Source organism: Antedon bifida, chromosome 4 (genome assembly GCF_963402885.1).
Source record: "Antedon bifida chromosome 4, ecAntBifi1.1, whole genome shotgun sequence".
NCBI lineage: Eukaryota > Metazoa > Echinodermata > Crinoidea > Comatulida > Antedonidae > Antedon > Antedon bifida.
The window spans coordinates 24,221,212-24,245,350 of record NC_136229.1 but is presented as its reverse complement, the minus strand read 5'-3'; the positions used below and the strand labels follow the sequence as shown (position 1 = coordinate 24,245,350).

At 34.9% G+C, this 24,139-nt stretch overlaps 3 protein-coding genes across 5 annotated transcripts; all 3 read left to right on the top strand.

Moving 5' to 3' along the window:
* Nucleotides 1-1,160: 1,160 nt before the first annotated feature.
* Nucleotides 1,161-9,199, top strand: LOC144839596 (phosphatidylinositol-3,5-bisphosphate 3-phosphatase MTMR14-like). The gene is made up of 15 exons (XM_078695027.1): nt 1,161-1,286; nt 2,134-2,190; nt 2,562-2,656; nt 3,062-3,170; nt 3,317-3,389; nt 3,780-3,843; nt 4,305-4,424; nt 5,004-5,148; nt 5,631-5,705; nt 5,914-5,977; nt 6,070-6,155; nt 7,868-7,944; nt 8,132-8,168; nt 8,265-8,317; nt 8,782-9,199. The coding sequence occupies exons 1-15, from the start codon at nt 1,161-1,163 to the stop codon at nt 8,951-8,953; spliced, it is 1,353 nt and encodes a 450-aa protein (XP_078551153.1). The 3' UTR covers nt 8,954-9,199.
* Nucleotides 9,200-12,306: 3,107 nt separating this feature from the next.
* On the top strand, nt 12,307-17,927 carry LOC144839563 (sodium-dependent phosphate transporter 2-like). The gene is made up of 11 exons (XM_078694985.1): nt 12,307-12,680; nt 12,824-12,964; nt 13,658-13,743; nt 14,245-14,341; nt 14,593-14,706; nt 14,816-14,869; nt 15,005-15,076; nt 15,286-15,369; nt 15,713-15,851; nt 16,170-16,355; nt 17,086-17,927. Exons 1-11 carry the CDS (start codon nt 12,386-12,388, stop codon nt 17,393-17,395), a joined length of 1,578 nt encoding a protein of 525 aa, XP_078551111.1. The 5' UTR covers nt 12,307-12,385; the 3' UTR covers nt 17,396-17,927.
* A 176-nt stretch (nt 17,928-18,103) lies between these two features.
* On the top strand, nt 18,104-24,035 carry LOC144840346 (meiotic recombination protein REC114-like). Of its 3 annotated transcripts, none has more exons than XM_078696132.1 (6): nt 18,104-18,322; nt 19,112-19,192; nt 19,504-19,587; nt 19,998-20,153; nt 20,819-20,869; nt 22,812-24,019. In XM_078696132.1, exons 1-6 carry the CDS (start codon nt 18,116-18,118, stop codon nt 22,971-22,973), a joined length of 741 nt encoding a protein of 246 aa, XP_078552258.1. In that variant the 5' UTR covers nt 18,104-18,115; the 3' UTR covers nt 22,974-24,019. The 3 variants fall into 3 exon arrangements, with proteins under 3 accessions (XP_078552258.1, XP_078552260.1, XP_078552259.1); XM_078696134.1 differs by lacking the exon at nt 20,819-20,869 and adding an exon at nt 20,736-20,784 and having other exon boundaries at nt 22,812-22,966; XM_078696133.1 differs by lacking the exon at nt 19,504-19,587 and having other exon boundaries at nt 22,812-24,035.
* Nucleotides 24,036-24,139: the final 104 nt, after the last annotated feature.

The following is a 24,139-nucleotide window of genomic DNA, read 5'->3' as shown; positions in this document are numbered from 1 at the left end:
ATTTTAATAACAATATCTTTAACTCGTTAAATGTGCAGATAAATTAATTAGTATTCCACAAAATACTAAAACGATGAGACTTTGGAAATTGGTAAAACAACCAAATACAGCTTCCAAGAACGACATCTTTTTACTGAATATAACTTAAAAGTACATTGTGTGGAAAATTGGCGAATGATGTGATCCTAAGTTATTATAAAGAATTAAAATTCAAGCTACCTCGTTAACACAGGCCTTGTTAGGCCTTATACTACGTTCTGAGACAATGGTATATCAGGATACCAAATAAAACACACACATTGGAACACGACTCCGATACAATTTCGATGGAATTGAACGAATCTAAATAATTTTTTGAAAATTACCATTATAAAGAAAATTAAAATAATAGTTTTTAAAGTAGGTTTCTTTTCTGGGTAGTATTTTCTTCTGCTCGTCTTTAGAATGCTCTAATTCCGGCCACAAGCAATTTTAAAGAGGCGACATCAATCGATATTTACTAAAAAGAATTTTAAGCAACATCTTAGGTTCTCTTTGTCGATTTTTAAAATCTGTTTTGATTCTTTTTTTTATTGGATAGGATAGATATATCGTTTTCACTCTAGCTCCTGTGAATTCTCTTTCGTGTGAGCTCTCATGGGAGCTTCAATCGGGAGCGATGAAAACGGTCCCTCCTTCATCCTTTACTGGTTAGTTTATTGTGTGGAAGCGCTAGTATTATAGGCCTAGTATCCATGGAGGTATAGTTTATCATAGCGTGGTGAGCTAATATAATATATAGACAAACAATTTCAAAATAATAGTGCATAAAATACTCTTGCTTTATCACCTTATAAATTAAATGATATTTTTAATAATTGAAGTGGGAATGTTTGCAGGCCAGGTTGACATTTCGTTGCAAACTCGTTTCTGGTCGGTAAACAAATATAAGAATTTTACCAAATGTAGTAGGCCTTTGACTGTCTACTAATTCATTTTAAAGTTAACGTTTAATTTTTTTTTAAATGCAAAACATTGAGAGCTGTCAACAATTTGATTTCCTTTTTAATAGGAAATTGCTACTGCATTAGGCCTACCCATCGATGACGTAATAGGCCACGCTTTATTTATGCGCGCATGATCGATCATCGATCATCGATGATATCGACAAAAACAAGAAAATGCAGAAGGCGAGTAGTGTAGAAGAAGGGGGATCAGTAGAAGAACTTATCTCTCTAAAAGAATTACAAAGTTTGATTCGTTATTTTTCTAAAAATGTATATAGAACACAGTGTACTATTTCTGAGGTACTGTATATCACATAAAATAGTCGAAATGATGGAGTAGATAGGCATTTACTTCTAGCCTAAGCTAAGCCTAGCGTCTGAATGAGCATGAAAATACGGCCACTGAACTTGGCTCGAGTTGCCTGCTTGATTCTTGAGGCTGGTGGGATGTTGTGATAGGCCTAGCCTAGGCCCTGCATAAGCTCAATCTAGGCCGAATAGATTAGTAGTAGGCCTAGGTCTGGTTAGTACTACTACTAGTACTATGTCTACACATTATATTTTGTGAATGTTTAAAAATGTTAAATATATACGATATAATATAAATAAAATTCAAATTGCATGCTTTATGTTCAAATATCATCTCCAGGAACTTCCCATCCCTATAAACAACTTGATTGATTTAAACCCTAAAACTGATCGCTTAAAGACATTAAGAAACGCAAATAAGATATATATTCCACACAGTAGACTAGAAATTAATAAAAGATCAATTTTTATTGAAGGACCAACATACTGGAATAAACTCCAGTCTACCCTAGAACAAAATCACATGACCTCACTCCCTATGCTAAAGTACAATATTAAAAAGATGATATTTGAAACATATTGCTAGCTACTATTGCTACTGCAAAATTGGGGTTGTAAACATTTAGCTTAATATCACTTTGTTGTGTTTGTGTTTTTGTTTTTTTTTTTTTCATTTTCTGTCTCAAACTGTCATTTTTTGTTAATGTAATGCGTCCGTATAATATGTTTTATGTTTATGCTTAGGACTACAAAGACAAGCCACTTTGGCTTCTGTGTATCTTAACCCATAAACTTTGTAAAATATTGAATATTGAATGTTTCTTTTTAATTAATTAAGGTTACAGCATTTGAAGAAAAGTGTTTGGTTTTATTTCGAAAAGACTACCATTTTTTTGTGAGTAATCTAATTTTGTATTTAGTAAAATTTGATTGTATGTATTATAAAGGCCTATATTATTATTATTACAAGTTATATTGATTATTATTATTATTAGTGTCATATTTAATTACTTATAAAATTCCCACACTGGTGGTTATGAAAGTTGAGGTTTAGGTATCAAAATATCTTGGCAAGTACATTTTAAACTACAAATCCGGTTTTAATTATCGTTTTGATTTTACTCTTTGCTTATTTTATTTGTCTCCATTCAGATCCAGCCACTGATACTTACAGCATTGTTTTTTTCTTTCAGTAATTTGCCATTTGATTCATAAAAATTATTAATTATGGTTTTTTTTCACTTTTGAAAAAAAAAAAAAATTTAGACTATACCAAATGCGAATGGAGAGTTATGTGGGCAATATCCAAAGAATCTTGTAGTACTGGAGTATGAACACAAAAATCATGCTGATTCAAGCAGGTTTGTATTTCATGTCTTGTTCCTGTTCCAAGCCCATAGCCAGGATTTTTACAGGGGGTTCATTTTTGTACAAAAGGGACAAAAATCATCCAAAAAAATCAACCCTTGAACAAACCCCTTCTTTCAAACCACACCTTTCATCCCCCTCTCATTTTGAAATTTAACTTCACATTTACAGTTAAGACTTTTTACTTTTAGTTGTTCCAAAAAGGGGTCGGCCAATGTAAATATTGAAACCCATAATCTGAAGATCTCTATCCTGTTTAGACCACTAAGTTTGCGCCAATGGCTACTGTACGAGTAACATCCTGGCAATTGTAAACCACTGTATCACATGATAGCAATAGATAGTATATATATTTCAATTTGTTGATGACTCAAAATGACTTTTTCTTTTCATATTAGAGTTGAAAGTATCTATGATAAAAACAAATTAAGGACTTTATTTTCACAATCAAGTTTTGCGAGGTGCAGAGGGCGCTTTCCAATGCCGGTAATTCTTTACAATGGAAAGGTTGGTAGTTCAGTGTAATTTTGTCGTTTTTTAATTTGTGCGCTGTCATCATCCACATCATGCTTCATGGAAGATGGTTAAATTGTTGGATTTTTTATTTTAAATTTACAATTTTAATTGGTTGAAATCTATTGTTTTTTTAACAGCACATTTGTCGATCAGCCACACTGTCAGGTGGAGCTGAAATGTATGGCAGAACAAGTATGGGGTATTTATCAGGTAATACGCCTTTTTTCATGAAACGGAAGACATTTTCATTTCACATGTACGAAGGTTATGGATGGTGTCCACTTAAGAAATGTGTATGCACATTAAGTTCAATTTCATTGAAATATGTTTTTTGTGTTTATTGAATTATTTTAAGTCGGAAACTTTATAATTTCTAAATTTCTTTGCTTTAATTATATTTTGGACCTCAATGATATGGGAAAATGCTACTTAATAAATACTGAAAACTTGAATATATGAGGTATCTTAATTGGATTAGGTGTGTGCTGTTGTATTTTCAGTGTTTTACTTTCTAGTTAGTTTCTATTGATAGATATAGAAGGTACGGTAATTACTTTTTGTTAACAATTTATTTATGATTTCCTTGTTTTATTATTTTAGGTACAAAAGAAGTAGACTTTAGACAAATTAATGATGAAGAAATTCCTGTTAATTACAGTGAACGGTAATAATATTAATAATTTACCAATTTAAACAGTTTATAAATCTACTTCAAACAATTTGTTTTGAAATGGCACGTACGAGAGCTACCAAATATATGCATTCATTCAATACAGAATATTAAAATATAACAAAATAATATTATACTATGAAGCTAAAACACTTTTAATTACATTGGAAATGGAACTAAAAAGACTTCAAAATTGCACAACAACAAAATCATTAAAATTAGTAATAAGAATAAAAAATAAAAACCATCAAAAATTCACAATGTCAAAGGTTACACCTAAAAATAAAACTACCATATTATAATTATACCTTTTTTGAAGAAAAAAAGTGGAAGGGGGTGGGGGAACCCAGGTCTTATCTTTTGCATTGCAATTTTAAAAATTATGGAACAAGCATGGTTTTGAATGAGTGTCCCCATAAGGAAGTTCAACTGTAATTTTTTTGTTTGTTTTACAGCAATGATTGGCCATTGTTTGACAAATACCGAGGTCAGGATATTAAGTTGTTAAAATTTCTTGAAATTGAAAGTATTTGTGATTTGATGATGGAAAGAAAAAAAGTCAAATTTGGAATGAAGTAAGGTTTTTTTTTAATTTCTCTTTAATTTTTTTTACATTTGTAATTGGTCATTCTTAGAGACTATTAGAGCTGTTTTTTAATCTGTAGGCCATTCTTATATAAAGCTCTGTCTACACTATCAAACTTTATGTGACAAAAAATTATGATGTGCCCATATATGGACACAATGATGTCATATGACTACCATATTTGGGCGCATATCAAACTTGTTTTGTCAATTGATAGTGTAGACAGAGCTTAAGAAATTACTTTGTTAAACACTATCTGATGATGTGAACTTGTAAAGACACTCTGGTCTGTTAGCGTCCCAATATACTAGTTGTTTTCCAATTTTCCTATCAATTCATAATTCAATAGCTTCTATGGAAAGGGCAGAATAAAATAGAATAGCCATACCCTGATTATGGCTCCATATTTGGAGTTGTCAGATGTTCTGTCCACACTACCTTAACCTCATAATTATTTATTTTTAAGCCTCTTAATTATTTGTTTAAGAAGACAGGCATATTCTGTGATTGGTGATTGATTGATTCTTTAAATATTTAGGTAATTGATTTATATTTTTGTTTTGTTTAGTGTAACCTCGTCAGAGAAGGTTGATAAAGAAAAGCGATACCGAGATTTTAAAGTGATGTCAGTGCCTTATCCTGGTTGTGAGTTCTTCAAGGAATATCGGGAAGCAGGTTTTAGGGCAGAAGACCTTGTCTTTCAGTGGAACCAGGTCAGTGACTTCCATCCTCACAAATATGAATATCATAATAATTATGATACATTCTCTAGCTTGACAGATTTCATTGGTGAAATGTTGACTGCTAAAGTTTCAATTCTCAATTTCTTGAGTCTAGATCGATTATTGTTTGGTACATTTGTTTTTTTCCCACAGAAACAATTTTTTTTTTGTATCCACTTTTCAGGAGACACCCGGATTAAGGGGACACTTTTTTAGGTCCCAAATAGGGGTTCTACTGTATAATGAACCAATAGAAGTCAATTAACAAACTCTAGACATTTTTCATTCTCACTCCTGAGGACGATCAAAGCATATTGATCGAAACGTCGAGAAACTCAACAGTTCTTTTCAGAACTAATACATGTGGTGTACCGCAAACTTTATATCAACATCGCCATTTTACATACGTCCAAACAGATGAACTAATATACTTATAAATTACTTTGCTAATGCATTATTTTTTTTTTAATTAGTCATTTGTTGATGCAACTTTAGACATTCCTGAATCTATGCAAGCTAGCATTCCTCAAGACTGGGATCATTATAAGGTATGTAGTACTAAAAGCCTGCAACATACAGGGATTAGGACCCTATTAACACCTACTTATGGCTGGCTCTGGGTCGGCAATAGAAAGTGCAAATACTCCACAAAGTAAGTTAGGCCAGCCTTGGGTAGTTTTTGGGAGACTGCCTTGATCGCAATATGGTATTAGCATTTCTGAAGTTATTTACTTTCCAATTTTTTTTATCTTATAGAAATGGGATCTAGTTGACATTACAAGAAACTATCTGAAATTATTTTTACATATAATTATGGAAGGTAAGTGCAAAAACCCTAATATCGTCACAATAGTAAATAGATTTATAGTAGCTTTAATGCATTTTAATCTTTGTTTTATACTTTTTCTACAGAAGAAAGTGGACTGTTGATTCACTGTATATCTGGTTGGGACAGAACGCCTCTTTTCATAGCTCTTACAAGAATAGTGTTATGGGCGGTAAGTACAGTACGCTTGTGGTATTGATCCCTCCCATATAATATACAGTACCTCACTATTTGGTCAAGAATAGTGTTATGGGCGGTAAGTACAGGACGCTTGTGGTATTGACCCCTCCCATATAATATACAGTACCTCACTATTTGGTCAAGAATAGTGTTATGGGCGATAAGTACAGGACGCTTGTGGTATTGACCCCTCCCATATAATATACAGTACCTCACTATTTGGTCAAGAATAGTGTTATGGGCGGTAAGTACAGGACGCTTGTGGTATTGACCCCTCCCATATAATATACAGTACCTCACTATTTGGTCAAGAATAGTGTTATGGGCGGTAAGTACAGGACGCTTGTGGTATTGACCCCTCCCATATATACCTCACCTTTTGGTCAAGAATAGTATTATGGGCGGTAAGTACAGGACGCTTGTGGTATTGACCCCTCCCATACATACAGTACCTCACCATTTGATAGGCGGTAAGTACAGTACGCTTATGGTATTGACCCCTCCCATACATACAGTACCTCACCATTTGATAGGCGGTAAGTACAGTACGCTTATGGTATTGACCCCTCCCATACATACAGTATCTCACCATTTGGCCAAGAATAGTGTTATGGACTGTAAGTACAGTAAGCTTGTGGTGTTGACCCCTCCCATGCATACCTCACCATTTGGTCAAGAATAGTGTCATGGGCGGTAAGTACAGGACGCTTGTGGTATTGACCCCTCCCAACCTCACCTTTTGGTCAAGAATAGTGTTATGGGCAGTAAGTACAGGACGCTTGTGGTATTGACCCCTCCCAACCTCACCTTTTGGTCAAGAATACTGTTATGGGCAGTCAGTACAGTACGCTTGTGGTATTGATCCCTCCCATATAATATACAGTACCTCACTATTTGGTCAAGAATAGTGTTATGGGCGGTAAGTACAGGACGCTTGTGGTATTGACCCCTCCCATATATACCTCACCTTTTGGTCAAGAATAGTATTATGGGCGGTAAGTACAGGACGCTTGTGGTATTGACCCCTCCCATACATACAGTACCTCACCATTTGATAGGCGGTAAGTACAGTACGCTTATGGTATTGACCCCTCCCATACATACAGTACCTCACCATTTGATAGGCGGTAAGTACAGTACACTTATGGTATTGACCCCTCCCATACATACAGTATCTCACCATTTGGCCAAGAATAGTGTTATGGACTGTAAGTACAGTAAGCTTGTGGTGTTGACCCCTCCCATACATACCTCACCATTTGGTCAAGAATAGTGTTATGGGCAGTAAGTACAGGACGCTTGTGGTATTGATCCCTCCCATATAATATACAGTACCTCACCTTTTGGTCAAGAATAGTGTTATGGGCAGTAAGTACAGGACGCTTGTGGTATTGACCCCTCCCATACATACCTCACCTTTTGGTCAAGAATAGTGTTATGGGCAGTAAGCACAGTACACTTGTGGTATTGACCCCTCCCATACATACAGTACCTCACCTTTTGGTCAAGAATAGTGTTATGGACTGTACAGTACACTTGTGGTATTGACACAGCCCATCCCCCTACCCCTTCCCCTCTTACCCTTCCCCCTCCGCCCATACATTATATACCTCATCATTTGGTTAGCCATAATATTAAAATTAAAAATGTACTTATTTCGTATTAAATTGTGTTGTTATCTGTGAATTGTTTCGTATTTTTCAGGGTGGTTTTATTCATGTTTCGCTAGGCTGTAATGAAATTTTATATTTGTGTGTAGCATACGACTGGCTTCTATTTGGGTAAATATTAACATTATTCTTTATTTCCAATCCGAAAAATTGAATTCAGAAAATGTGAAATTCCAGTTTATCTAATAGTTTCAACAAATAAGGATTTATGATTGCCTAACTTTTTCCTTTGGCCTAAAATTCAAATTGTATAAAATAAACAGAACTTAACAAATTTGTTTTTGATTTTAATTTCCAGACATAATCTTCCAGATAGGAATAGCAAAGGGGAAGTTGTAAGTACTGTACTACAGTATATTTACACAGTTTTTTCAAAACTGATTTTTTCAACATACTTTTTCTAATTTCTGCTGTTTTCTGTCTTTTTTCAGATTTTTTTCTTCTGTTTTAACTACTTGAAGTATTTGGGAACTGACATTTTCAGGTAAGAATAAGTAAAAACTAACAACCCTAATAAGATTTAGAAAACTGGTTACTGATTATTTATAAAAATGTTTTCTGAATTGCCAGAATATTTTTCAAACATCTCTTACAAAAGGTTACTGGTCTATGCTGCTATTTCTATACTTATTTACCATAGTTACTCTGGCGTTACACCCACGACCTTTGAACTTTTGAAATTTGGGTCAATGATAGACGAGGACTGCATGTTTTGGATGGACCCACACAATATTATTAATATTACTTGATGTTACTTTCTTTATATATTTGCTAATCTTTTATTGTCACTAATAATATAATACATTATTTTCAATCTTTGTTTTTAAACTTTAATCTTAAATTTGATGTTAATCGGTGTCCATAAACTTTTTTTCTATTTTGGCCTCCATCCACACTTTTCTATTATCATAAATAATCTATTTTTTAAATGTTTGTTAACATTTTTAGCCCAAGCTGTCATTTGAAGACAAGTCCTAGTGAATTTCGTCATCGGCTTAGCGAGGTGAGTAGCAGTTTTAACAAAGTCTACAGTGAGGTAGTTTCACCAACAGAACTGTCTTCCAGCTTAATAGATTCAATTAAATCAAAGCTAGGATTTAAGGAACCACTTGTAAGGTAGGCAGAGATGGAATCGAAACAGCGCTCTGCCTGGTGCCTGAGCAGGGGGTGTCTGGGGCATAGGCTTAGGCAGATATGCCTGGTGCTTGAGCAGGGGGTGTCTGGAGCATAGGCTTAGGCAGCTATGCCTGGTGCCTGGCAGTGTCAGGGGCGATTCAATAATTTGGTGCCTTGGTTGTGATTGTTCCTGGTCCAATGTCACAGAGAGCAATAGCCTAGGCCGAGCTTCATAATATTAAACCATGCACTTTCAGTGTCAATATAGTTTTTGTATTGTTTAAAAAGCATTAAATTATATAATAATATATATAATTTTTATATTTTTAATGGAAATGTACCACCTAAATATGCAGATTTGAAATGACCACTTGAATTTTATTTGATAATTTTATTCATACTGCCTTGTATCTAGCCAGTGGATTTTGAACAATCATACAAATATATGTTTGTCTACCTTATAGATTAGCAAAGCCATCAATGTGCAATACATTTTGGTTTTTGATTTTCGTTAATCAGTACGCGCATTTTTAGGGCCATATCATGTGACGTATAATTGATTTTGAACACCTTAATTTATGTAGATTTCGTTGATACTATCTCTATCTGTCAAATAGAAATGTTATTTCTGTTGAATCACATTTTCAGACAGTGACATGCACCCATTATACGTGACACTAGAAAAGGAATAGAAATGGCCTAGTGAACACCTCTATTAAAGGGACATTTTTTGGTCCCGAAGCTGTCCTCTTAGTAGGGGCTATATACTGTATTTTATATATTGTATACTTTTTTTGGAAATGTTGCTTTTATTTTAGTATCGTGTATACATGTGTATATTTTTAATATTGAAAAGTTATTTAGAGAGTTTTGTTTCACATTTTATATAATTATATAAACTATGAGAAGATATTAAATACCATGTACAGGTATATAAATATATATGAAAAGTGAATATTGTATGAATATATATTTACTTGAGAAGTATCTTCACAACGCCGCCGACAACGATGACGATGCAGGAACGTTACTTTATCGTCTCTGCGCATGTCAACAAACCAATCAGTTTTGTAAAATACTCCTAATCTGATACGAGTTACACTGCCTGCGCAATAACATTGTGCTCAATAAGCGGCTTTTATTAAGCCGGTTGTCCATTTAGGAAAATTACATGCAAATGGAAAGTGTTGATTAATACGCATGCGTATTGTGGCGTGGTGTTAGGATGGTTATACATTCTGTCAACAAGTATTTAATTGAGCATCTTCCAGCAATTCGATGAATTTCAGATAACATTTTAATATTAGTTAACGAAAGTCCGAAGGTCATGTTATGTCCACCCCGTGCCAATCGACATGTGAACGCACTATGGTATCACATGTTACACGAATGGTAATATTTCATAATTGTAGCCAATGATATTAAACGTCCACACTTCTTACCACAAATTTCATTTATACTTAAGTGAACAGTGGCCGTGAGCAATCTATTATTAGTAAGGGAAAGAGGAATTTAATTGTTTACAGATATTATATAATGATAGGAAAAGCGCAGAATAGTGTATCGGCAACCGTGATGCAAGGTGGAAGAAATTGACGATTAATTAGGCCTATAACTTCAAAACGTAGGCCCAAAGTCTAGTCTTTTTCTTATATTAATAGTAAGACTACCGTAGGCCAGCAACAATTATCGATAGTAGGCCACTGTACAGAGAGAAGTATCCCAGTAATATGTAAATATATTTTGTAGCATTGAATCACCACATTCAGTGACTGGTAGAGGATCGATGTAACATTCCTTCTTTAAGAGTCATTGAAAAGAAAAAATGTAATTTTGGAAGTCATATCGTTTGGTGGTTGCTTCTTTTATAACAAGATAGATAATCATGTCAAAGTCACTTTCTCAAAAGGAATTTAAACACGTGACCAGAAAAAAGGAATTTTAAAGCGGGCGGACATAGGCCTACTTAACTAGAGGGTTATATAAAGTGACGAATAAATTAAACTCAAAACGATTTTATCAATCAAGGGTTATCTTGTGTAAATCGTCCGTTACGTATCACAGAACCATCACATACATGTGGCGTGCATGCGATATGCATATCTCATTTGTCAATAAAATAAGGTTACATATTTATTTGATAATTATTAGATAACAATTTAGCTAGATCGAAGTGGACTGGCACGATTAATAACACTCATTTGGAGCCCGAGAAGGAAGCCGACAAGAGAGTAAAATCACATTTGTTAGTAGCTAAATTAAAGGTAAGGACTTTTTATTGAATTTATTTGCCTTGGTACATATAGTTATAATTATTATTTGAGAAATATTATCTATCAGACATAGTTATTTACCCGGGTAAGTTTGTGATCACCCAACAAAGTTAGTGATAATTTGTGTATGAAGCCAAAAGTATTAGTTTAACTAAGCTGAATTATATATTATATAAGTTAATGTTAGTTATCTTGGCCATTTGTGTCGTACTGATTTCGACAATGTGTGTATGATCGTATATGTCGATCAAAAGGAACAAACGGATATTTTAACATTATTATTACTCAATGCCGTTACGGTTGAATGAATGTGGGATGTCCTATCGTTTACCTAATTAACCGCGTTTTGTCCGAATTTCGTCCGCGGAAAAACTGCGTGGGTATTTTCTGGATGTGGGTTAGATTAAACAGCAGGCTTATGTCATGATTTTAACTAAAACGAGACCTTATGATAATTACGAAAGATGAAACATTGCTAGAGTCAGGTCCATAATCCAAAAATAAGGAAGAGTTTTTTCTTGAAGAGTGCAGATATTTATCCACTCTCAACTAATCTGATTAGGCCCTATCTACAGTTTCGCAAATGTGACCATTCAGCACGTTCCTCTTTTGGACATATATGATTATATCATTGTCCGGCTGATAAATATTTTCGTAGACATCATGTTGAGATTTGACCTAATATATTCTATTAACAAACGTTGTTGTAGGAATTATGTATATTATTTGTAAACAGTAAGTATAGGCCTAGGAAACATAAAGTTGATTAGCAGTTTGATACGCCTGCAGTGATTGTCATCATTTTGGTTACGGTAAGAAGTTCGGTGTCATCAGCACGCTATTTCCTGTGAGGTCTTAGTATAATTTATTATTAGTAAGTCGTAGCAAAAGCAGTTCAAAGAACCATAGTATCACCAGATGTGAGCTTTATATTTGTTGATGTGCGTGATAGTTAAGGATCGCGTATAAAAATTATTCTGCTGCAGTTTCTGGTCCAATGTAAACGTTTATGAGAAAGATATATAATAGGCCTACACACGATGTGTTGATAACCCCCAAAAGTGGATGAATAATTTGTAGAAAGAGAATAATAAATTTCTATAACAATAGTTACTGCAGTAAACTAAATGTTACCTGTTGTTATCGTTTAAATAGGATACAAAATGGACGCTTATTACGATGACGTAGTGTGGATGATTGTAGTGGGTTTCATAACATCTTTCTTTCTCGCTTTTGCCATCGGAGCCAACGATGTGGCCAACTCTTTCGGAACTTCTGTCGGGTCACGAGCGCTGACGCTCGGACAAGCTTGTATTCTAGCGTCAATATTTGAAACACTGGGAGCTATTCTTATTGGAGCAAAAGTGTCGGATACGATTCGAAAAGGTCTGTTTGATCCAACGTTGTACGAAGATGATCCATTGTTACTGATGGTTGGTCAGATATCAGCACTTTTAGGTAGGTACAGTTTTCTGTTTTGATGAGGTCGACACTGAATGGGACCGTGTTTAAGAAGAGAAACCGTTCACGAGTTATGTCATTTTTACACATTTCTAACATTAATTCAAATTAACTCACTGACATTTCTTCAAATCTTTCAGCTGCAACTATATGGATATTCGTCGCTACTGCCCTCAAACTGCCAGTGTCTGGAACACATAGCTCCGTGGGTGCCGTACTTGGTTACCATTTGGTGGCATTCGGTGGAAAAGGCGTGGACTGGATTGAGATTATTAAAATAAGTAAATATTCAGGGTACGAAGAGGCATGCAGTTATTGAACTCCAAACGCCTGTCTACACTGGCAAACTTTAGTTTGCAAAGTAAACTCTAGTAAACTCTGTGTTTACAAGCACACATTTGGTACTAATGTTCGCTAGTGTAGACTAAGCCATAAACCTCTTGACAAACTAGTTTGCTGAGGTTTGTGAAACGATTCAAATAACAATCTCTGGTATACGTTTTGCGGTCATTTGATCCTCATAGACAAAATGGCAGCTTCTAATAACTAATCTAGACAGAACTCATGAACTAGACTTAGGCCTAAGTTTAACAAAAGAAAGTTTTCCAAAATGTGCTAATATAACACAGTTAACGAATTTTGGAAAACTTCAGTTGCAGAAAAATAGTTTGCAGACGTTAAACCATATGCCTTCTTGACAAACTAGTTAGCATGGGTTTTTTTGTGAACTCATGCTCACTTTCAAACAATAGTCCTACAGATCAGTAATTACTGTAGACTTGCACCAAAGGCTTTCCATACAGTGGAAAACTCTGAGTAAGCAAACAGAAAATATTGGTAAAGTTTTCAGTTTAGACAGGTTTAACTCGAGGTTATTAGTATTGGCGGAAGAAAACTGATATTGTAGTTGAAGGAACATTTCATTTACCGATCTTTTATAAACGATTACTTTATTCTTCACATTTTTCCTTTAGTACTGTCTTGGTTTGTGTCACCGGTCTTAGCTGGTGCTGTATCAATATTTGTTTTTTGGATCTTTAGAGAAACCGTTATTAAAAAGGTAGGTTTATTTTATCATTTTATTAGAATTTCCCAAAGTCTCTTAGTTATTGTATCTATAAAGTATTATGAAACGTAATGTGTGCAAAAATATAGATACAATTATTATTACACAACCTTCGCATTTTGATGAATAAATCATCATTATTATTATCCTTTATCGTTCAAATTACCAAAAGTTTCTTAAACTTTGTGCTCCTAACGTAACAGAAACAATAAGGCCTACTTTCATTAACTTTGTTTTTAAAAATATTCAGATACAATACAAAAAGTCCTAAAACTGTATAATTATGAGATAGATAATGTTATGATTAGAAGCTATACTGAAGAAGAAAAAAAAAGAAGTTTCAATCCACGTTTAGGTATTTTGAACGAGAAAACGACATGAAGATAAGATATGTAGTACAAAGTGAATAAGATATCTATTCATCATGAGAAATATGAAATAGGTACGGCTAATCCATGAACAAATTGTATTTCATTTGTTTTATTCTTCTTTGAGGATGAACCGCTCGAACCTGGTTTGATATCGATGCCTTTCTGGTATGCAGTTGTAGTTTTCATTAACTTTTTCTCGATATTCATCGACACCGAAGGAGGTAGGCTACAACAACTCTTCATAGAATATTCAACACAAACTAAGCCCTATGAATTTTTTAGAAAGACGAGATGTTTTAGCTTTTATTATTGTTATGCTATGTTAAACCTACAGTCGTGTATGTTACGGCGTTGTGATGTTTAAAAAAAAACTATCCAATGTTATAAAACCAATATTTACTATTAGTTCATTAGCGCAATGTTCATACAGGCATTTAGATCATTAATCAGCTAAACTGTGCTTTGTTTGCAGGAATGGAGGATTTACCGATATGGGCAATTTGTCTAATCAGTTTTGGTATTGGTTTTGTGATTGGACTTGTAGTTTGGTTTGTGTTTGTTCCTATACTACGAAGAAGAATATTAGGTGAGATTACATACATTTATATTGGTGACCATCATTGCGCATTACTTAACAAACGTGTTGTGGGTATATGGTTTCAATTAATTTAATATGTGTTGTTTTTTCCTTGTAGCAATGATGGCTGAAAATGACGGAATTAAAGTACCAGGAACAGTAGAAACGAAAGGTAAGATTTCAATGTATGTTTATCAAACGGTTAAACATTTCAGAAGTCAAACATTATTTGTTCATTGAAACTATAAATAGACCTTAGAATATATATAAAGCGTGTTTATAATTGTTGTTATTTTGATATTGATAGAGTTGAGTGGGTTAGACAATCCTGTAATGTTGAGCAGTTATACAAAGACGGACGCAGACAAAAATTACACCGGTATGTATTAGTATATTTTATTTGTCATAATAGGCCAACATTATATATATATATATAAAATATAACAACATCGATAAACATAACGCTTGGATAATATTGTTATACTACTACTATAGTACAATACTATATAAAATGTCGAACTATTTGGGTAACCAAAGAAGAGTTGGTAATAATCCTTATATAATCTATGTTCGATTATTGTTTTATAGAAACAGCAACAGAATCTGTACAGATAGAGTCTGTCAGTAAATCTATTGAAACTGATCAAAATGTAGAGGCACATCAAAATACAGGTAAAAAGATAATTAGGAAAAACGCTAATCCAAGCACACATTATTATTATTATCAGACGTCACATCCAAACCTACAAACTATGGTAAAACACAATTTATAACAGAATGCTATATATTTTAAATATGTTTCTATTCATGTTCTTCCAATGGTTCAAAATAGCCATTCTATAGGCCAATCTTTTTAAAGAAACTACTGTATACATTTCTAGTTCTCCCAGGCCACTTGGACGACAACGCAAGTGAGTTGTATGCCTACTTATGTCGTTGCGTTGCGTCCAATTGGGAATTGGTTCTTATTGTGATTGGTGACATAAAACCAAGAAATAATTTCTTTCTTTCTTAGATGAGGTAACAACGGAACATGAAAAACACGAGGGGTGGGAAACAATGAAGGACATCCCATGTATACACAGATTGTGCCTGCCTCTTCAGATTCTGTCATCTATATTTTCATCGTTTGCACATGGCGGGAATGACGTCAGGTAAGCCTTGTAATGAAATTCACACGTGCATGCTTAATACGTAATACATTCTCCGTGGTGAATCACTCGTTTTGTAAAGACATACGTATGTTGTTGTTGCATGGCTGATGCTCTCTTCTTTCTATTAACACATGTAGTCTACCTCTTTCCACCGTTCGCCAAATTGGAGTTATCGGCGTTTACACGCATGCGCAAAAACACATTTTAATGAAATAAGAATTGCGGGTAATTTGAATCACAGAGTGAACCGCGTGTGCTGTTGCCGTCATAGTTCTGTACGGATTCCAACCACCACTATTTAAAACATTTATATTACAGTAATTCTATTGGTCCTTTCGTTGCCTTATTTGTCATCTATACCACTGGTGACGTCGAGCAAGAAGCTCCCGTTCCAGTCTGGATTCTGTTCTATGGCGCCGTTGGAATGACGATAGGATTGTGGGCTCTCGGTAGGCGTGTCATTAAAACTGTCGGAGACGACTTGACACCTCTCAGTCCTTCAAGGTAAAATATTCTTTTAAATTTGAGGAATTTTGTCAAAGTAAGACTAGTGAACACCACGGTCTATTGTAGACCAACGATTTTTGTATAGGCGGATTTATAATTTAACGTTTTATTAAGCCCCAACTCTATTTTCCTAAATCCTAGATCTGCCACTGATCAATAGGCAATGTATGTTGTTAAAAAAGATACAATAGAATTTCTATGTAAAACGCCTTTGAGCATGACTACAATACTTTATGTGCTACGATCTAGTAAAATAAACAAAATAAACTATTGCATTATAAATGCCCAATGTTGGTTCACTCTTGTGATGATGTCATAATAGACCCGGATAAGAGAGTGCTGACTAATAATAATAATAAAAATAATAATAATAATAATATGTAATAGTAATGATGATTTATAACAGAATGTTATATTATATTTATATTATGTTTTTAAATATTCTTCCAATGGTTCAAAATAGCCATTCTAGGCCAATTTTTTAGACATTTTTCTCTTCTTGTATTGGTAATAATGATGTCGAATATAAGAAGCCTATTCTAAAAAGTAGGCCTAATACAAATGAATTCCATTAAGGACTTTCGATTTGCACGTCCAGTCTATGTCGACTGATACCGTATTACGTCATTTTGATGATTAATTGCGCCATGACTGAAATACGAGTAGACCGTTTATATTATATGACGTCATAGCAGTAAAATAAATAACTTTTTATTTGTATATACAGTGGGTTTACAATCGAGCTTGGCTCTGCAACAACGGTACTGACTGCGTCAAATCTAGGTCTCCCAGTGAGTACAACTCATTGTAAAGTCGGTGCAATAGTTGCTGTCGGATGGTTCCGAAATCGCACAGCTGTTGATTGGAAACTTTTTAAAACTATATTTTTAGCCTGGATTGTTACATTGCCTGCTACTATTGGACTCAGTGCTGGAATCATGGCGTGTCTACAATTAACCATTCGAGACTATGTATATCCAACACCTACCGGTGGTGAAATTGTATTCAACGCCACACGATCGATGATGTGGGAGTGATACGACACGCATACGTACGTGCACGCGTGGGATATGCGTGGAACATTGTAGACAAGAAGGGGGCCAACTATAAGTGAGGTGCAGAACATTCTTAGCCCTCGAGTTTAGCTCGAAAATTTAGTGACGTGTGCAGTGTGCTATGGTAAATAATTCGGCAACTAAAGTGTTGCACCTGTGGGGAGATAGTCATGCGTTTTACAATTTTACGACCTGTAATGATGCAGCCCCGGAAGAACCAGAGAGAAAACGCGGATCGACATATAGTAGGACTATTTAAAAAAAAAGTGAAATTCAGCCTCATCATAGAGGTTAAGCAATTGTTTTATTACTTTCTAATTTTTTTTTACATAGGCCTGACTGTAAGTTTGATATTATGTTGAAAGTGGGGGCGAAGGGAGAAAAGTTGCGCGTCAATACGTTGCAGTAGGTATATCTGTTTGGCAACATGTCAAAACATTTAAACAAGGAGAAATGCATTGAATAATAATAATATATACATGTATAGATCAGTATAATAAAAGCCGACTCTCAGATAAAAAGTACTGTAACAATGAAATATTAATTATTATAATTAAACGATAGTTTATTAAATAGCGCCCTCACAAGATAGAAAACTACAAACTTTTAGAGCGACGACAGGCTAGTAGGCTAGGCATGCATTTACGGTGAAAAAAATGTGTCCCCTGCTGGTGGTGGCATGGTAGGCAGACAGTGCATTGCATGCAGCAGGACATCCACACACCACCCATGATGGCGTCAGTTTCAAGAAAGAGTAAAGGAAAGATTTCCGATCACAAACGTATGAATTTATCACGAGTTTTTGGAAATAGTCAAGATTTTACATCGTATACAGTTTGGCAACTTTCACGTTATGCAAGATTCATTTATAACTCGACAGAAAAAAACGATCTTCAGGGAACGTGGAAAGTATGTCATTAAGCCATCTACTACTACTACTAGGTACTACTACTCTAGACTAGGCCTAGGCTAGTCCTAGTAGTAGTAGTAGGCCTAAACTAGCTAGGCCAAATGTAAACGTCTAGGCCTAGCCTAGTCCGATCCTACTAGACTAGGTAGGGTATACTTGCTGGGAGGGTATCATAATAGGTCTTTTAGGCCTATATGTAAAGGCATAATAAATAGGCCTAGTAGGCCTAGCCTGGCCTACTCTAAGACTAGGCTAGGTAGGTACTAGCTAGGCCCTAGGTCCTAGTAGCCTACCTAGCTAAGCATAGGTAGTAAACTAATAATAAAATAAACTAAATTACATTTATTATAGGCCTAACCTAGGCCTATGTGTATGCCTATTTATTTGGTAGGCTAGGTCCTAGCTAGGCCTAGAGATACATAGCCTAGGTAGGACGACCGTTGATTGAAGGCTAATTAAATTGTACTTATTAAGTAAAGTGTAGGTCTAAACCGTACAACTATTGGTTAATATTAGGCCTAGGCCTACTATAGTCAAATTTCTTCTTACTTACTTAGGCCTATCTGACTCTCTCCACACTATTTCATCATACTGTGTGCTGTTATATGGTGGAAATAAAATAGAAATTGAATTTGAACATCTAGACTTAAAATAGGTCTAGCCAAGTAGTAATAGGCCTAGTACAGTGTGTAGTACAAGACGTACAGCACTTTTAAAAGTATAAATTAATATAATTTTTATTTTAGGGATATTTTAATTTAAACAAAAAAGCATTTTCATATTTTAAGATTTATGAAAATAAGGAAGGAAAACTTGAACTACATCTCAAAGATGACCAATTGATTGTAACACAAGATGACCTCATATTGGTAACCATCCTTTGTTTTATTTGATAAACTAAGTTTTTTATATTACTTAAAATAACCCTCTCACTGTCACACGTTACTTACGTATGAAAAATAACTAAGTTTTAAATAATAATTAGGCCTTTCACTCATCCATGATCATGGCGGACAAAAATATTGAAACAAATATCAGCATTCCTTTGTTTTTCATTGTTGCTTATATTAATATATTTTTATATTTCTTAATATTGTAAAAGCGCAAGCGATGATAAAATTAATTTTATTATTTTGAGTACATTTACTGCAACACGTCTGTTCTGTGTCTTTTGATACAGGAAAGCTATTGCCTCAAATTAGCTGGAGACACTATCAGGGTACTCAGTAAAAGTGACAGTGCCCTCATATTTTGCCGAATCAATGTAAGTCATAGCCTCTACATAAGGTCTTACAAAAATACCATAAACCGGGAAAGAGTGAAATAAACAGCCGGAAACGATGAATGGACGTGGCCCTTATTCTTGATATGAGCCAAAGAAACATTCCTGGAAAGTAACACAAAAAAGTATTGTATCCTATAATTAGCCTACACGTGCGCATCCCTATGACTATAAAAACGAATATAATGCTGATTGTTAGGCCTACTGTACCATTATTATATTATATAGGAATTTCCAATCAAAATGATGTAGTAGTAATAGTAGTAGTTATGCGTTGGGGGGTGGGGGTGGGGTCTTGTTTTAGTGTGCTGTTATATCTTGTTTGTTATCTTTGTTGTTCATTACACAGCCTCTATTACATTTATAATTAATAAATATATTTAATTTTATAGAATGAAAGTCGTAGATTTCGGCTTCAATTTGAATCGACCCCTGAATCCACGACAAGCGCTGAGAATTGCGCAAACTTTCTTACTGCCATTCAGGGGTTCGTTAACTTTAAAAGTATGGAGACAAATTCAGGAGAAATGGAGAGCGGAGACAAAAAGGTAGTATATAGTTGAGGATACTTTTTAAAGTTGCTCTTTGGTGATGGTGGTTTAAAATCATTGGTACATGGGTGGTAACGACGACAACGCGATGGTACGTTCCTGGTAACGACGACAATGATGGTACATTCGAGGTAACGACGACCACGATTTTTATGTTCGTGGTAACTATTTATGACAATGATGGTACGGTGACAACCATGGTACATTCGGGGTAACGACGACAAAGATGGTATGTACTTGGTGGTAACGATGGTTCGTGATATCGACGACAATGAGGATACGTTCATGGTAACGATGGTACGTTCGTGGTAACGACGTCAACGATGGTATGTTTGTGGTAACGTCGACAACGATGGTATGTTTGTGGTAACGATGGCAACAACGATGGTACGTTTATGGTAACGACGACAACGATAGTACGTTTGAGGTAACGGCGACAACGATGGTACGTTTGTGGTTACGATGGCAACAATGATGTAATAGTAAACGTGAGGACAATGGGGTGTGGAGATTATTGCTTAAATTCCATTTGATTTAAACTTCATGATTACTTCCCAATTCATTTTATTATGAGTTTAGACAGAAGAAATTTGGGGAGATTTAGATCAACCGGCGATGGACCAACCAGGTATATAACGTACATTTGTATCTCTTTTATTTAGTTGAATAAACAGACTCTCCAAGGCGAAACTACATTGTCGAACATTGCAAAGGTAAACAATGACGTCATTGTACCATACCCTTACATTGTTTCTCCTTCATCGAACCACAATGCTGCTCAGTTGTTGTATATGGAGTCCGCTTGATTCCCACTTGGATGCAATGGAGTACTTGCATAAGCCCACCTAAGTAATTTGACCAATTACAACGCAATGGACAATCCAAACTGTCACTTGTGATTGGTCAATTCACCTGCGATGCGACTACGTCGTTGTGGTGTATCCAAGTGGGAACCATACTGTAGCGTTCCTATGTTTGTACACGGAGTTACTCTTAAAGGGGTCTTCCGGGTTTAAAAAATAACTAATGATATAATTTGCGCTATAAAAATAATGTATTGGTACTTTTAAACAAGTAAATATCAAAAATAATTCATTTAACTAAAACATACAACTTAAACCATACCGCGACAAGTTAGCCTACATTGTAATTCGTACAAACTATAACACAAACAACATGTTATGAAATATACAGCAATGAAAAACACTTTAAGTATGTTTAAGGATATATCTACTATGATTTACAAACGTATATCTTTACGATATTTATCAAAACACTTTTTAACTGTTCATAACTTAGAGAAATATTTTCGATTGAAATTTTCACATGTGATGTCTGTATCAGGGAAGGTTTTTTTAAGGGGTAGGTTAGGGTCTATGATACAGGCGTCACATGTGTTACACAGTAATATTATCATTTTGTATCACATAATTTGTTATTGATAATTTGAAAAAATTGATAGAGTACCGAGAATCGGTTATTATTTCATGATGCGTGTCTAGTACTTTGTCGGTACGGAAGCAATGGTTTTCTATCAATGCGGATTTATAGTTACTTATAAAAAAATGTTGGTGAAATCCTTTAATTTATTGATAAAGGTCTTTCAACTTTTACGACAGCTAATTCATGGAAGTTCGATTACAAGAAAAGTGTCAAAGGCACGACAATTAGAAAACAATATTATTATTTGTAGACACAAAATATTTTTCCTTTGCATGCCCGAGGGGTTTATTACAAACACAAACACCGTTGTATTCCGGCTAGTCAGCATTATGTTTACATCTTTATACTTGCATAGGTTGAATGTACCGTAACCACTAAATTACACTGTATGCTGACGCTAGACTTGCAACGAAGTCTGTTTAAAATTAATTGTACTATAATTGAGTATAATTTTACTTCCGGAAAACACGAATTAATTATCTTGTTTGTAAACAGAATTAATGATAACAAGACCGAAAATATATTTGAATTTTAGTGTTATTTTAAAATTGCGACTGCGGTCCTTTATTTTCAACCTAATGTACGTTCGTAGAACCATCATTTTCTTGGTTCCCACTCGGAGGCAAACGCAATTACGTAAGCGCAACGCAAGTAATTTGACCAATCATGATGCGATGGATCATCCCAACTGCCGATCTCTTGCGTTAAAGGTCTTTCACACAAGTTCCGGCATAGTTCTGGTCCAGCGCCGTGAAAACGAAACACGTTCAATTTGATTTGCCGGCGTCGGACCAAAACAGTACCGGAACAGGTGTGAAAGGCCCTTTAGTAGTGTTGCACTTACGTTCTTGCGTTGCGTCAGTGGGAACCAAGCTTTAACTACTGCCTGCATACATACACACGACTGTATAAAGTAGAAATCCTTCCAATTGTATTGATACAATCGTGTGTTTTCTTGGTATAAATATAATTGAATTTTAAACCATGAGTTTGCTATAATTGGGAACGAACAATCAACCTGTCCCCACACGAACTTGTGGCTGTATTCTCCAATCACATCTACATTTTAAAAATGCTCGTATCATGTATCAAGTATCGCACTCAGTGTGTGGTTGGTGAATACGGCCACTTGTCTTGTATTGTAACGACCGGCTATGAGACGTTAAGAGCAACTCAATTATGTTTTTTCCCTCTCTTTTTTTTTCAATTTAGGCTCTGACGACACCAAGCGAAGTTAATCTTCCACTCGCGTACAAGCATGCGCATATCGCAGATGGAGATCTACCCACACTAGTACGCATGATACTCACTGACGCAAACTTTCCAGCGTTTGTCGGGGCTGTTGAACAGGAACTGAATGCTATAATGCAATAATTACTGCAGTAATCCGAACAAGGAAATGCAGTAACAGAGAAGACCGTACAAGAATTTGAGATAAGCTACTTTTATTTTAACAGCAGTTATGATTGGTTTTCGCCACTAGTACACTTTCATTATTTATAGCGTCGAGTTTTTCAAAAACCTTTGAAAAGATTTTATAACAAAGTAGAAAATGAAATTCGTACAGGGTATCCTCAGCCATAACATGTAAAAGGCATGATTGTTTAGATAGATTGTTTTAAATACAGTAGCACCCCTTCTTGAGACACCCTTATACAGAGATTTTCCCGTTAAATGAGTGGGGAAGTTAACACAATACGGTAAATCACTATTCCCTGTTCACTTATAAAAGTGATAAAATAAACGGTTAAATTCAACCAAAAATCCATTGGCTGGCAGCCAATTTGACTATTTTTTGCACAGTTTTTTCAGGTAAATAATTTGTGAAGTGAATAACTATTATGTGACATTAAATGGTATATTCAACAAAAACATTATTTTTTCAAGGGGACAATGTATTAAGATGTTTATTACAATTGTGTAACATATTGGGTAAAATATTAATAGATGAAAAGAGAGCGGGAGGGGGGAGAATTGTATAACTTCTGAACATCATTTAGGCCATCTTCTACCAATGAGATTCACCAGAAATGTACATATTCTAAGCTTTTTATGCGTCATACAGATACGGATTACTGGAATTACAGTATTGTTTCGAGCGACAACAGGTCCGCTCACTACATTATACGGTACTTTTGGCATTGTTTGTTCGTAAATACAAGGTATAATGTACCGGTATCGGATACTGAAAAAACCTCATAGAAATCTCAGAAATGTTTCAAGCCTACGACCTGTGATTTCTAATACGTGGTTGATCATCGTCGTGATATGTCAAATTACTTGCGCTTACGTGCTTGCGTTGGGTCCTAGTTGGAACCAAGTTTAAAGCCCTGTCTACACTATCAAACTTCATGTGACAAAAGAATGTGATTTGTCCATATGGACATGATGTCATATCAAGATTCAAGAAATTTATTGGTCCACTTCAAAATGGAATTTTTTGAATTGAATTGAATTTATCACTTTATTTCAGAATAAATATTCCACAATTCTATAACTTAACGGAAAATCAGACTAAAATAGGATTTTTTCCCATTTAG

What these genes read in the sequence shown, in the direction of transcription:
- LOC144839596 (XM_078695027.1), top strand. Translation starts at nt 1,161, where the DNA reads ATGCAGAAGGCGAGTAGTGTAGAAGAAGGGGGATCAGTAGAAGAACTT. An exon ending in GAAAAGACTACCATTTTTTT is followed by an intron (nt 2,191 to 2,561) that starts GTGAGTAATCTA and finishes AAAAAAATTTAG; the next exon opens with ACTATACCAAATGCGAATGG. An exon ending in TACGACTGGCTTCTATTTGG is followed by an intron (nt 7,945 to 8,131) that starts GTAAATATTAAC and finishes TTTAATTTCCAG; the next exon opens with ACATAATCTTCCAGATAGGA.
- LOC144839563 (XM_078694985.1), top strand. Translation starts at nt 12,386, where the DNA reads ATGGACGCTTATTACGATGACGTAGTGTGGATGATTGTAGTGGGTTTC. An exon ending in GAGAAACCGTTATTAAAAAG is followed by an intron (nt 13,744 to 14,244) that starts GTAGGTTTATTT and finishes TTCTTCTTTGAG; the next exon opens with GATGAACCGCTCGAACCTGG. An exon ending in CGCAGACAAAAATTACACCG is followed by an intron (nt 15,077 to 15,285) that starts GTATGTATTAGT and finishes ATTGTTTTATAG; the next exon opens with AAACAGCAACAGAATCTGTA.
- LOC144840346 (XM_078696132.1), top strand. Translation starts at nt 18,116, where the DNA reads ATGCAGCAGGACATCCACACACCACCCATGATGGCGTCAGTTTCAAGA. An exon ending in ATCTTCAGGGAACGTGGAAA is followed by an intron (nt 18,323 to 19,111) that starts GTATGTCATTAA and finishes TCATATTTTAAG; the next exon opens with ATTTATGAAAATAAGGAAGG. An exon ending in TCATATTTTGCCGAATCAAT is followed by an intron (nt 19,588 to 19,997) that starts GTAAGTCATAGC and finishes TTAATTTTATAG; the next exon opens with AATGAAAGTCGTAGATTTCG.